Below are 14,403 nucleotides of genomic sequence, written 5' to 3'. Positions count from 1 at the left end.
ATGTATTCTCATCAAATACAACTTACATTTAAACATTAAGAATGAAAACAAATGCGGCCGCTTCCATTTAAGACGGAAACCGTCTAAAACTTTACTAAAATGCTAAAATTGTGAAGATTTCAATAATTTAGCACGACTTAATGATGCTAATACAAAACAAAAATGTACCAAATTGAATACATATGCATTGTATTGTAAAAAAACACACCTATATTTATGTAGCAGAAGTATTCTACTTTCCAAAAAATATCTAAAAGTTTACATTTTAACAATTTTGTAAAACTGCTATATATTGGGCCGAAAACGGGTCTCACTGGACCTCCTCCTTTCAAATTAGCATACATTCTGAAAATGGTTGTTAAACAGATAAAACTTTTCTGCAAATACAGCAACTCTTCAAAATCAACTTTTAAATTAATATATATTTTACTCGTCTATCTCGAAAAGGAATTACAATGTTTATTTGCATATCTTTTAAAAGAGAAATATTATTTTCGAATGTAATAATTGCGCAAATTTTTCAGAATAAAGAAATAGATAATAATAAAAAGGCGAAATTTGTCATACGATTTCTATGTTGAAAAGCAATCACCCAACGAAACAAGACATACTTTTAATAAGAAGAATATCGGAGCAATCAAATTTGCATGTTTAATTACTATATATATAATTGAAAATATTGGTTTTTTTTTGTCTTTTCCTTGTTTATATATATTTGTTTGTTTTATAGTGATTAAGATTATAACACAATGTTGACTGCTGTTCTACTATTTTTGACATTTCATATTATGTCCGTTTTTTTTCATACATTTTTGTCAATATAATGGAATATTATGCGACTGTCATACAAGTGAGAGGTTTAGCTAGCTATAAAACCAGGTTTAATCCACCATTTTCTACAAATGAAAAAAGCTGTACCAAATTTAGAATATGACAGTTGTTATCTTTCTAAGCCTTTGATTTTACCATTTTATTGAACTTTTCGTTTTGAATTTTCCTCAGAGCTCTTTTTTTTTGTTATCTTATGTTTTTCTTTCTTTCCCCACATCAAAAGCATGTTCCTTTTTTTTTTTTTTTAAATGTAAACCGTTCATTGTCTAGATTGTTTCTTTTAAACGTGTATCGATAATTTACTTCGTTTAGAATAGTAATTCTTGTTTAGTGAAAAGAGAAACAACTCTAGATTTAATATAGTAAATCGCAGTTTTAATTAAAATGAATTATCTGAAACAAACGAAAAATAATTTCAATGAATAAACTGTTTATATCAATCGTTCAGATAGAATTAAATTTTTCAATAATCTATGTTATTTTTCACAGTTATTTCGATTAGCAAATCGCACGCATGTGTTTGTCTGTGTGTTCTTTGTATAGATCTGATAAGTTAAACCTTTTCAACTAATGTTTATACATATAGTTTTTTCTTATGTTGTGCTGTTACACCACTGTCCAAGGTAAGTATTATGATTGAGCCCCCACAAACATGTTTGACCCCGCTACATTCTTTATGTTCCTGTCTCTAGTTTAGGAGCCTGTAGTTTAGTGGTTGTCGTTGGCTCATGTCTGTCATACTAGTATTTGTTTTCCGTAAATTGTTTTGTCGCATATAATTACATTCACTTTATTTGAAATTTAGTGGACAGTTGTCATATTGACAATGATACCACACCTCCTGATTTTTATTAAGATTGTCAGTTTTCATAAGCAAGGTCGGTGGTTCTCTCTTGTTGAAAGTGACGTTAAATACCAACTAATCAATCAATAAATTATAAGAAATAAATAAATACTTAAGAAATAATTCACGGAAGCCATGATAATGTTAGTTTGATTTAGAAGTAAATCTTAGGAAAATTCTGAAAGTAAGTTAGGATTTTAGGTCAAATAAATATTTTACAGGGATAATTTAAACTTTTAAATAATTTCTAAATACCTCCTCCTTAAATGCTAAAAATAAGGAAGTAATCCTTACCATTACTTTTTCCGGTCGTCAAAAGAGACGATTTCCGGCTACAACAAAGTTACATCTATTCCGCGAAAGTCTGTCGTTGTTTATTATTAATAAGAACCCTAAATGGAGTTAATTAACTTTTTCTTATTTTTTACCGTTGTTTGTATTTCTGTCATGCTGGCGACTGGTGAGTAAATTAAAAGTATAATTACTAAGTTGAATTTTACAGAGATTCTTAAGATGCATTACAAGGGATAGCAACTGGTACTCTGAATGATGGAAAAGTGTTGACATATGTATATATATATATATGAAAGCTGTGGGCTACTTGTAACGTATTCAGATATGACAGTATTTTTCATTAATACTCTGAGAAGAACGAAAAACGGAACTGCTTTCAAAGAATTCACTAGTTTATTCATCGTGTATACCTGAAGATGGGTTTACGGTCAACGATAACGTTTATTGTTAAATCCGACAAGATATACATGTATATTGAGGGACCTACAAATAGTTGATAGAAAGTAAGAAGATTTGGTATTATTGCAAATGAGACAACTCGTCACCAGACACCAAATGACGTAGAAGTTTACAGTTGACCGTTATGGAATAACCGTTTCATATATGATATCGGATATGTTCTTTACGTTGTAACTACAATCCCCTTCCCTTTCATGGATGTGACCTACCGAATTAGACTATTTACCGGATTTGTCATCTCATAAGCAACACGACGGGTGCCACATGTGTAGCAGGATCGGCTTACCCTTCCGAAGCACCTGAGATCACCCATAGTTTTTGGTGGGGTTCGTGTTGTTTATTTTTTAGTTTTCTATGTTGTGGCATGTGTACTATTGTTTGTCTGTTTGTCCTTTGTCATTTTTAGCCATGGCGTTGTCAGTTTATTTTCGATTTATGAGTTTGACTGTCCCTCTGGTATCTTTCGTCCCTCTTTTACAGCATAGATATGGAATTAAAAAATCATGCAGCATTTTCTCTATTGGAATTCCACATATCTAAATATTCGGTTTACGAAAGAATTGCAATTGGACCAAAGAAGAAACACTTTATACCAAACTACTTTTCAGATGTTTAATTAAATATCTTTTGGTATATTTTGTCGCTTGGATGCTGTCTCATTAGCATAATACCTACAGGCTCCCGTATTAGCATTCTGCATCAATCAAGTTCTTAGTCACATTCCTTAAATTTTTAAGACTTTAGTGGTATGACCAACGAAACTCATTTAAACATTACGAGTCAAGATTTACGATCCCACAAAATATAAATTAAAATTTTTTCACCTCAACGACTGGATTCATATGATACTTGAATGATATTTCCAGGAAGTAAATGCGAATTTGATGGGGTTCGTGTTGCTTAGTCTTTAGTTTTCTGTGTTGTGTCTTCTGTATTATTATGTGTCTGTTTTTTTTTCTTTCTTTTTAGCCATGGCGTTGTCAATTTTTTATCCAATCTATGAGTTTGATTCTCCCTCTGGTATCTTTCGTCCCTCTTTTACACAATTATTCGAACTTTCAAAATTCCTTGATTTTCAAGTTAGATATATAGCACAGATCTTACGAATTAAGATTTTGAATGCATCGAAACCGAGTAGCGTTTAAGTGCATTATTAAAAGACGTTGGACTAAATTTCAGGGAAATACAGGATCCCAATGAATGTTTTACTACGGTTGTCACCTATGAAGAAATTTCAAATCTTGTCAATAAAAAAATGAACGCAAACACCAAAACAATGGGTGTATATAATAACCAAATGTACGACACCACTCTGTTCATATTTTGCACGTGGAAAACAAATCACAGAACAGCTTCGATAAACAGGCCCTATCTGAGTGGAGTCTTTTAATTGTTATATGCGCGAAAAAATGAAGTATACGTAATTGAAGGAAGATTTTGCATTTATTTTGTCAACAGAATATTTAGTATACGTTTATAAAATGTCTTATCAGTATGGACGCTTGAGTTAAAGTCCTACTTCTAATATTTTAATTGTATTTCAGGTAAGCCAGATCCACCAAAAGATGTAAGAATACATGTTATTGGCAGAACAGCTAAAATATCGTGGACAATACCTACCAATATTCAAGGGGCAAGATATATTCGGATTATTATTAAAGATTCCACAGGAGCCAATATTTATTTGAGTAGATCATATAAATATAAAGATATACTATTACCAGAAACAAACTTTGAGCTCGCTAACTTGAAGATGTGTTCAGAATATAGTGTGAAACTACAATTTTTAAGTCCGTCATCAGAAATCACCACACAAAAGTTTTGGATGACAAGTGAGTTCTTTTACTTTAGAAATAACATAATTATTGCTGTTTTCTATGAAATAGTTGAATGATATATTATTTTCTTTTTCTTGTCTTTTTTTAGGGGAAGGGGGTAGTTATATTATCTAAAATGTGTCTAACAATTATTTGAATTGTTGAATGAATAACTATTGTGAACTGATTGATATTTTTCCAAATAATACAGGTTCATTCACTCATGGAAATTAAAAGATGACATAAGGTGTATTGCAAAGTCAATGTCGCACATAGTCTATATTATCAGGAGTACTGGTTTCAATTATTTTAAATAAGGTTTATGTTCTTCCTGGCTTCGGTTTCTGTCGTTATTCCATATTTTATAGAAATATAGATTATTTGTTTACGTACATTTATGTTTTGTACTAATGAAATTCAATAGATCTTAATGGAAAAAATAACTTTTTGAGGGTGAGTCATATTCCGTGTATAATGGTTCTGTATTGATAATTGAAAAAAAATAAGTAAAAATGAACCACTCTTTAGTCTAATATCTTTGTTTCGTAATGACGTGTAGTATTCATCATTTCGACCAGGAAAAGCCATCTTGAATTCAAAATTTCGTGTTCCCAAATCATTACGCAAAATAAATAAAACTGCATACATAACACTATCTTTACTGGATAGCTGCCCAATAGACCACTCTCGAGTCTGTCCTTCACCGGAAAAAAAACTCATCAATTATGCGCGCCTTTAATTTATCACGTCATTTACCAGATAGAGGGGATCGCCAGTATCCCTGCATGACGTTCATCAAGCGACTTATTGAAACGTTGCGCACGATGTTCCTACAACACGACGTTACACCACCACGACGTCAAAGAGAGTTTTCTGAAACTTTTGACGTACATTTACTCAATTTTTAGGTTTCATTTGCTTTTTTTTTTATGTAGTTGGTTGATTCTAAATCTGTCTCTATTAATTTTGTGATGTCTATTTACCATGAATTTATTTACCTCAAGTTGTGGAAATCGATTAAATAATGTTTACCCTTAATTCACCTTAAAATGTTGTAATGTCGTAAGTAATGATCTTGAAGGAAGGAAAAATGGGACAGCAGTATACGGTATTCAATAAATGAATTATAACAAAACTTTAATCGCAGGTTGCTAAAATTGCATGGTGCATATCATCTGTCATTGTAAATTTTTCATGTCTTGATTCAACCCTAATACAAATATATCCGACACTCTGCAAGTAAATAAAAACATATTTACCCTTGATTAATTTGAATTGAATTGTATTAAAAATTTGCTTGACACATTACTTGTCGAAATACAACCATTAAATAAAATTACTATAACCCGATCTTGAAAATTATTTTCCCAGTCATTTGAAGTTGCTTGCTTTTAAAATGTACTAAACTAATCTTCTCCTTAATCGTCCGTATAATACGGGGTTGCATTAATTCAATGAAACTGTTTGCGATAAGTCTTTCAGTTACCTCCGTTTCATGCACAACATGCAGCGTGGGTTTTTTTCGACAACCAGCAATTTATTTTTAAATTTCACAACGCGATTCATTTTAAGTATCAGGAATATACGATGGAACAAATTTTGCACATGTAACGTCGAAAAAAAAAGCGTTTGTTTGGATTTTTCGACGTTTTTCGACGTTTGGACAAAATGGCTACCGTTTTGTAATGTTTCGTAGCATTTTATTCCTGTAAGACCCAAACATGCAGTTAATAAAAAAGGAATCTAGACTTTATGTACTTTTCGTGTATCTAACTTTTGTTTTGGTTAATTATAAATTACTTATTGAAATATCAGGTAAAAAAAACCGGATTAATTGCTTGGACAAATGAAAAATCAACTTGGACAAATGAAATATCAACTTGGACAAAATGGCTATCGCTTGAAAAACGACTATGTAGAGATGGTTTTATAGAATCTACAATTTTTGAACTCACGAACAATGAGGCAAATGTTTGTTCTTTCGGTAGATGTTATAATATAGTTATCGCACATGTTTTAGACATTTTTAGCTATGTCTACTTATAAAACTACCTTTCAGCCGTTACGTCAACGAAAAACGTCATTGGACATTTTTCTTTTTTCTTATTCCAGCTTAATATGCAGCCACCGAGTCAAACGAAATTCGACAAAAGAACGGCTTTAATTTAACCGAGAACTGACACACTTCGTTGCTTCTGTCAAGTTTCTGGAAGATCAGAGAATAAGAAATAGGATCACTATACATAAGAGATAAAACAGTTGTTTAAAAATGTAACGTTGGACATCCGTTTTTTTTCACATAGCTTTGTTGTTTCAATCCTCAAATATACTAAATATTACTAAACATATGACCAAGAGCTATAAGAACATAAAGGAAAACATAATTATACTGAATTAGTTTTTATAGTGGTTAGTGTTTGTTAACATTTTATTTTGTTTTGCGGAGGAAATTTCGAAGATTCTGTTTTAAATCATAGGGGTTGTAGGAACAGCGTGCGTGACGTTTGATCGTCATCGTGCAGTATAAACTAGAAATGTTTGTTCTATTGGTACTTATTCACAATTCCCTAATGTTAGCGGTGTTGATTGTCAATTATGAACATTCAATTTGCCGAATAATACTTGCAATAAAGCATCATAGTTTTCCAACCACTCGCTCAACAGGGGAACGGAAATGACTATGCCCCAAACGCACGAATGATGTTCACGAAAACCAAAGTTTTTGATGGAAATGCATCGAAAGTTTTTTTTATTCAAAGCAAAAACGAATCCCCAAAAACGTCCAATGTTAACCTTTTGCACTCTATTGGGTTGTTTCTATGAAATCATGATGTTGCTATGACGATGACCTGTCTGTGCCAACGGAGTCAACAACATTTCATATAATTTAAATTTTAAGTTTTGTCGAAATAAAAACAAAAACATATCTTGTTTAAATTGCATAATAATGGAAACAATTGTATTCAAGTTGCGCATGATGTTGGTACGAATTCCAATTTGCTATAGCTATATAGATTAGCATAAAAATAAATACGTAGACCCTCAGTTTGATAAAATACAGTGATTTCTGATTGAAGTCATTACATTAGACTTGAAGTTAAAGAAAAAAGGAACCGAAATTTAAATTTAAATATTTCGGGTTTGCGTATTTATACCGTGAAATTGAAAAAAGCTGAGAGGAAAAATATTTATTATATTTTGATTTTTTTTTCTTTTCTCCTGGTTCATGATATTTTTTGCCGGAAAACATGCATATTGTTTCTATTGCAATGACTTCAAAAAGTATAGCCATCTTGTCCCAACGGAAAAAAACGCTGAATTTTCTTTAAAATTGGGGTTTTAACCAGCTGTTAGATCATAATAAACATAGTTAGATCATATAAAATGAAACTTGGCGGTAAAGGTATTCTGTTTTTCTTTTTAAACAATATAGTGTTAAACATTTTTTCGTTAGGCACCAAGGTTTTTGAGATCGTTTCAAAAAGTATAGCCGTGTTGTCCCAACGTTTCAGAGAGTAACCGTATTTGTAACGTCACAAATGTGAAATGTCAACATGCTGTTGGCGCAACAAGGCGAGAAATAGGAAGTTAACTAAACTAAGCCTCTGAGTGACTTTAAGATTAAGAACATTGTAGGCGTTGTTTCTTTGCTTTCTTTGCTTTTCGTTGTTCGTGTACTTATTTGTTTCATGAATTGATACTCATATCCTTTATTTTCTATTATGATAAACTGTTCATATGCATCTTGAGAAGGTGTTATGTAATTAAAATTACAATATTTTAGCTTTGACCTTTCACTCCAATAGTTATTTGACCTTTAACATTGGTATGACTGAAAGTAAAAAATCTCAAATTGTCATTGCATGTCCGAATACTGAATTTCACAGCAGCAATTTAAATGCATGTACAAAGGGTAGGAGTCCCGCTTTTGTGACAGATTGTATAGCTTTTTTATGCAGGCATTTTATCCTTGGGTCTTTTTTTATGGATATTTTTTCTGATCGGTCGTTCCACTGTCTGTATCCTCTGCTCAGCTCTTAATAAAATTGTATATCGCTGCTTTGTGACGTCACATACGTTGTCCAAACATTAAAAACTTTGACCCTGGCATATCAGCGATGTCATGATCAAGTCATCTTCCAGCTTGATGATGAAACAAAGGTTGAAAACACTTGTTACTATCATGCGAAATACACTAATACGACCCGATAAACCTATTATCTGGATGTATGTTTAAACTCATTTCTTCAGACGACAATTGATATGTCATGTGACTACCATTTCTAAGCATTTTTGGTGGGTGTCATTTTGCTATAATAATCAAATGTGCAATTTTCATGTTTCGAAATTTCTGACAAACAGGTTCTAATAGTAATTTAAGAGTTACGTCACTGCGTCGACACTTTAAATGAACAAACTTATCTAGCCTGGTATCCCGGTCCGATATCTAGCTGTGCGTTACTGACAAGATTAGCCAGGACCCAAGGCTACAACCTTATCGTACTATTGGTTGATTTATATTGATAGTTAGCACCATATGCTGTTATATACCAGTGAAAATAATTAAAACATTTAGCTATCTTTTTACTAAATATATTTTGAACAACAGACTTAAGTAAAACAAATAGGTTAACCTATTTTATTATCTTTAAAATAGCTATAGGAACTGAAATAGGGCTTTAATATTACATTTACTCTTCGCAATAATATATTAATACACGAATTACTTTGATAATATTTTGATATATAATTTACTGCTGTAACCGAATAATACCAACACAGAAATAAATTTCTACTTTATGAAGTCCAAGGCTTGTCAAGATATGCATAGATACTGGATCTAGATAGCGCGCGCGCGCCCACCGGTGAGATTGGAGCAGAGAAACACCCTCTTGTTTGAAAAAAAAACCAACATGGATTATCTATTAGTTTAGGATGTTCGCTGCTCTGTTACAAAATAACGAGCTATTTAAAAAACTGAAGTCCGTCATTAATTGATAGACAAAAATGGAGATAATATATATCTCTGATTTTGAGTAGTTTAAAGTTCCTGAAAATATTGTTGGGAACGATTCTTTCTAGATTTTTCATACCTTTGAAATTAACGATTTTTTCCTACAAAAGTCATGAAAAAGCTAAATCGATTTTATAAGATCTAAAAGTCTTTTGTGCTATACGTAATCAAATTATGACAAAAATAGGGATATTAAGCATGAAATTATTTATTGGCATAAGATGGATAAAATCAGAGGATTCAGAATATCAGACAAAAGTCAAAAACGTCAATTAAGGTCAGCGAACTTCTTTAATCACTTTTTGGAAACCGAGATTACGGATTATTATAATCCAAGATTACGGATGTGAAATCTGAGATCAAGGATCTTGAAAACAAGATCATGGTTTGGAAACCGAGATCATGAATAATTTGGTTTCCGGATGAAAGTGAAAATTAAAAAAAAAAAAAAAACATGATTCCACTTCGTACTAATAGCAATGATTAAATTTGAAGGCACTGGCATTTTCAAATACACATTCATAATAATTTTGTGACACTGAACTTGAAACTTTTTAAAATGAATGTATCCTAACAGGGTAAACATGAATAGTTTCTATCACCACATATTCCATGAAAAATTATGTAATACGAAATCGCATTGAAGCACAATATACGTGTTTTAGGTAGTATGTTTTCTTTCTCCATCTTGTATTGTAAATAAGATGTTCAATCAAATTAGCAAAGGTTTATGAGGAATGCAGATAACTACTGTTAATTTTCATTCGAAAGAAAAAAATCATAAGATTTTAACTTCCAGATATAAAAATTTATAAAAGCGTAGTCTATTTTTCAATTTTCTTTTAATGTTTTAAAATTGCAATTTTAAAGGGGAGTAGCACTTTAAAATAGTGCACTTTCTAAAAGAATCTACATGAAGTTTGCTATTTCATATTTTATCCGGAAAAAGGGCACTCAGCTGTAACCCTCTCTTTATTTTAATATTCTCAAAGCTATCTTTTATTTAACAATTATACCATTGAGTTAAGCTACTAATCACATAATAATGACTTTTCCTGTATAATCCATACACAATGTGTCCTTTTTGTCATAACTTCCAACCTGAGAAAAAACTCGGTGACCTATCATTTTTATTATATTTTTAAACAAATCAAAATATGTACTACATTTGGCAAAGTATGAACAAATTCTATCATTTTTTTTTTTATGTATACTCCAATTATGTCATACCACCTTAAGACAATCAATATAGAATTATACAGCTGTGCCACCAGATTAGAAATTCCAATTCATCTAAAGTTCTGATGTATTATATGTATAGAATGGTGTATATGGGGTTGAAGAATATGTAATAATTAAAATAGAGAAAAATTGTCCAAAAAATAAAGAACAGAAACTGGGTTCCTAAAATATATAGAATAACTCATAAAAGTTAAAGAATAGTGTAAACATACACTGATTACCGGAGAGTACAATGTCCACAATAGAATTATCAAGTATTTACAGAATATCCATTGTTTCTAAAGATTAGAAAAATAAGCAAAAAAGTATATAGGTCTAAGGAAAACAGAAACGAAGACCCCTCCTCCCTCCACCCCCGATCAATACCCTTGTATAAGGGTGTATGATATGTGAAACAATGTACATGTACAAGATAATATGTTTTGTTACCACCTTCCTTTATCTTGGCCAGGACATTTGAATCGGAACAACTAAATATTATGAAAAGAAGTGGCAATGCTCCCCTTATACCTAACGGATCATACTTATTTTTCAAAACAAAAGAAAAGCGAACTAGGATTTAAAAAAAAACCATAATGTTCATTTATTGTCGACTTCTTAGTCAGAAATAATCCTGTGTCCCATCTTCTTACACGAGACTGTTCATGTGAGTTTATTAAAAATGGAACCTCATACATTTGTTTTCTATTCATTATTGCTACAAATAACGAAAATTGGTTGGAACACGTGCAAAACTTGCGTGAAAGTGATGGAAGCGAGCCGTAGGCATTTAGTACAAATAACAACAGATTACTATTTCTTTATAATTTCAATACAGCCCTAACTTCTGCAAACATGAATTCATTGGAGTCTATGGTTATTACAGAAGATGCTTTTTTGTGTCTTTTTTTATAGAATGTTCAGTACTTGATTGGTATGGAACCATATTGACTAAAAAAATGAATGAACGATTTTCAAATCAATACACTTTCAAGAAAAACTTTTGAGTGTCGTACAGTACGCGTTCAACAATTAAGGTAGTCAAAATATCCAAAAAGTATAATTAGTTTTTCGATGTGCAAGTCATGTCAACAAATTCATATCCTTGGGGTCTTTATTTTAATTTCAATTCAATGATAAAGAAAGCCTTACACCGCTGGGGGAAAGCGGCTGTCCGTAACTTCCGTGTTACACGCTGTCAATAAATAAAGCAGCCTAATAAAGTAACGTACGTAAAAGTACTTTCTTTAAATTTGAAACGTAAATATATTGAGATACTGAAAACAAACCCTCTCTTTGTTTTTCTATTTAATTTTTGTAGTAATGACATTCAAAAGATCTTAAATGGAAAACATAGCTGTTTGAGGGTGGGTCATATTCCATGTGTAATGGTTCTGTATTGATAATTGAAAATAAAAGTAAAAATGCACCACTCTTTAGTCCACGTACATGTATGCATGATATCTCATTGTTTCGTAATGACGTTTAGTATTCTTCATTTCAACAAAGAAAAGCCATCTTGAATCCGAAAATGTCGTATTCCCAAATGAATACGCCTAATAAATAAAACTGCATCCCTAACACTACCTTTACTGGATAGTTGCTCAATTCAAAGCAAAACGAATCCCCAAAACGCCCAACGTTACAAACTCCATTAGGAGTGTTTCTATGAAATCATGATGTTGCTATGACTTTGACCTGTATGTACCGAAAGAGTCAACACCATTTCATAGAATTGAAGTTTTAATTTGGAAACTTTTGTCGAAATATACAATAACAAAAACATGATATCATGTTAAAAGTATTACATAATAATGGAGACAAATGTTTTGTAGTTGCGGATGTTGCACATACAAAATGTACACAATACTATCAATATGTTTATCGGTTCCAATCCATACTTTGATTTTGACTTTAAGCCATGATTATGACAGTTAAACTTTGTCCTTCAATTCCAGATTTCATTTTTTTCTCCAATAGTCATTAATTGTGTTCATTATTTTTTTTTATTTAAGCACCCTTTCATTCTGTATGCCTATTTTTTCTCTTTTCATTAAATTTTGTCCTTTATTCTCTATTCCTCAAAACCCAAATATCTCTACATTTGATTGTCCAAATACTGAATTTCAAAGCAGCATCTAAAATTAATGTACGAAGGGTATGTATCCCGCTATTCGGACATCACTAGTATTTTTGCGAAATTATGATAACAGAATATTAGGGATATTCGCTGGTCTGATTAAAAAGTAGCTTTTTGGAAGTCTGTTATAAATTGAAGGAAACATACAAATTTTATGTCCCTTTTTGAGATATACGGCATTGAAAATTTGTCAGAAACGGTTCTGTCTAGATATTTTATATTTTTAACATTGACAATATTTTTCTTACAAAAGGTATGAATTAGTAAGAATGATTTTATAAGATGTTCTATACGTCCTTTGAAACTATATGTATCCAGTAGTAAAATAAAGGATGAATAAATCGGAAAATTACTCATTGGAACTTCTTGGATACAATCAGAGGATTTCTATCATACGAAAAAGCGTCAAAAGGAGGTAGGCGAACACTTTTATCACTCATTAATAAGTAGCATTTTTCAAATAACCATGATAATGTTCAACTATCAACTAACATGACACATGAGCACGTGTTTGAAACAAAAATAACCGATTATTAATCCGGTATCACAGAGCGAGATTCCGAAACCACCGATTCGGAAACAAGATAAAGATTGGAAGCCAAGATCATGGATTACAAATCCCAGATGACGGATTACTAATCCTAGATCACGGATAAAGAAACTAAGGTCACGGATTATTTTTAAGGTGTCCCTTTGTAGCTTCCGTATACAAATACACAATATTTTTTTCTGGCACTAATTTCAAACTCTCCAAATTAAACGTATTCATTCTTGGTATACATGAACAGTACTTATCACTATCATAATTTCATATAAAGCATGTTCATTCAATTATAGGTACACAATAATAAAAGGCAATATATAAATATATATACAGTCCGCCAAAAGATTAGCACCTTCTTAATATAACTGGCAATATTTTTTAACTATTGCGAAAAAAATATTTATGTTTGGTGTTATGAATTGTCTAAATCATACACTAAAAAAAATTTATGTATTTTATTTTTATCAATCACTTTTACAACTGACGGAGTGTTCTAATAGTAATTTTTTATGGATGCATTAAGACACAACTATTTTATTGTGTCGTCCTGGACATGCCTGAAGTATTTGCCACTGGACATTTTACAACATCTAATCAAACAAACTTCTATGCATATCAGTCAATTTTGAATCATTGATATAAAAACAAGGATGGTATTATGTGTCTCTTCACACGGACTCACTATAAAATCCGTGAAATTGTTAGTTTTTAGTCTTTCTCCTTATATAAGAGATCATAATAAAGTAGTGACGACGCTCGGAGTATTTTTATGAGGTCGTTTTCTAAATTTTCGTTTCTGTTCTCCAACTTTAGTTTGCTTTTACCAAATGTTATAAAATTTATACGTAATGCTTAATAATGTTTCATGTTTATGTAAGAGGGGGCATCATCAGTGTTCCATGGACACATTATCCATTTATTCCAAGCTCTAACGTATTATTTCTTTGTGTAATGCATTATAATCGGAATAACATAACTGTGGTTGAAGAGTAGCCACAGTAAATTTTGATTTGACGGTCGCAAATTTCCGTTTTACTGTCTCCCCTACGCGTGGACAGTAAAACTGCATTTACGAACATTAAATCGCCAATTGACGATGGGGATTCCTGATCAGATGAGATTCGGTCTCTGGTACGACTAATAGACGGTCGAATACAAATGTAGCGGGGAAATAAAGTTGCCTATCACCAAAACAACATTTGCCCAACGACTGCATTCGTTGCTGGTGGTGTTACAGTA

The 14,403-nt window shown here is 31.6% G+C and overlaps 1 protein-coding gene across 1 annotated transcript in view; it reads left to right on the top strand.

The window, feature by feature from the left end:
* Positions 1–2,013: 2,013 nt before the first annotated feature.
* Positions 2,014–14,403, top strand: part of LOC143079875 (uncharacterized) — a 38,903-nt gene continuing 26,513 nt past the window's right edge. Inside the window, exons 1-2 of the mRNA XM_076255503.1 lie at positions 2,014–2,135; positions 3,973–4,260. Coding sequence (XP_076111618.1) covers positions 2,072–2,135; positions 3,973–4,260 — 352 coding nt within the window. The 5' untranslated portion in view covers positions 2,014–2,071. The remainder of the gene's footprint in view (positions 2,136–3,972; positions 4,261–14,403) is intronic.

Source organism: Mytilus galloprovincialis, chromosome 6 (genome assembly GCF_965363235.1).
Source record: "Mytilus galloprovincialis chromosome 6, xbMytGall1.hap1.1, whole genome shotgun sequence".
NCBI classification, from domain to species: Eukaryota; Metazoa; Mollusca; class Bivalvia; order Mytilida; family Mytilidae; genus Mytilus; species Mytilus galloprovincialis.
This window is presented reverse-complemented; position numbering and strand designations above follow the sequence as displayed.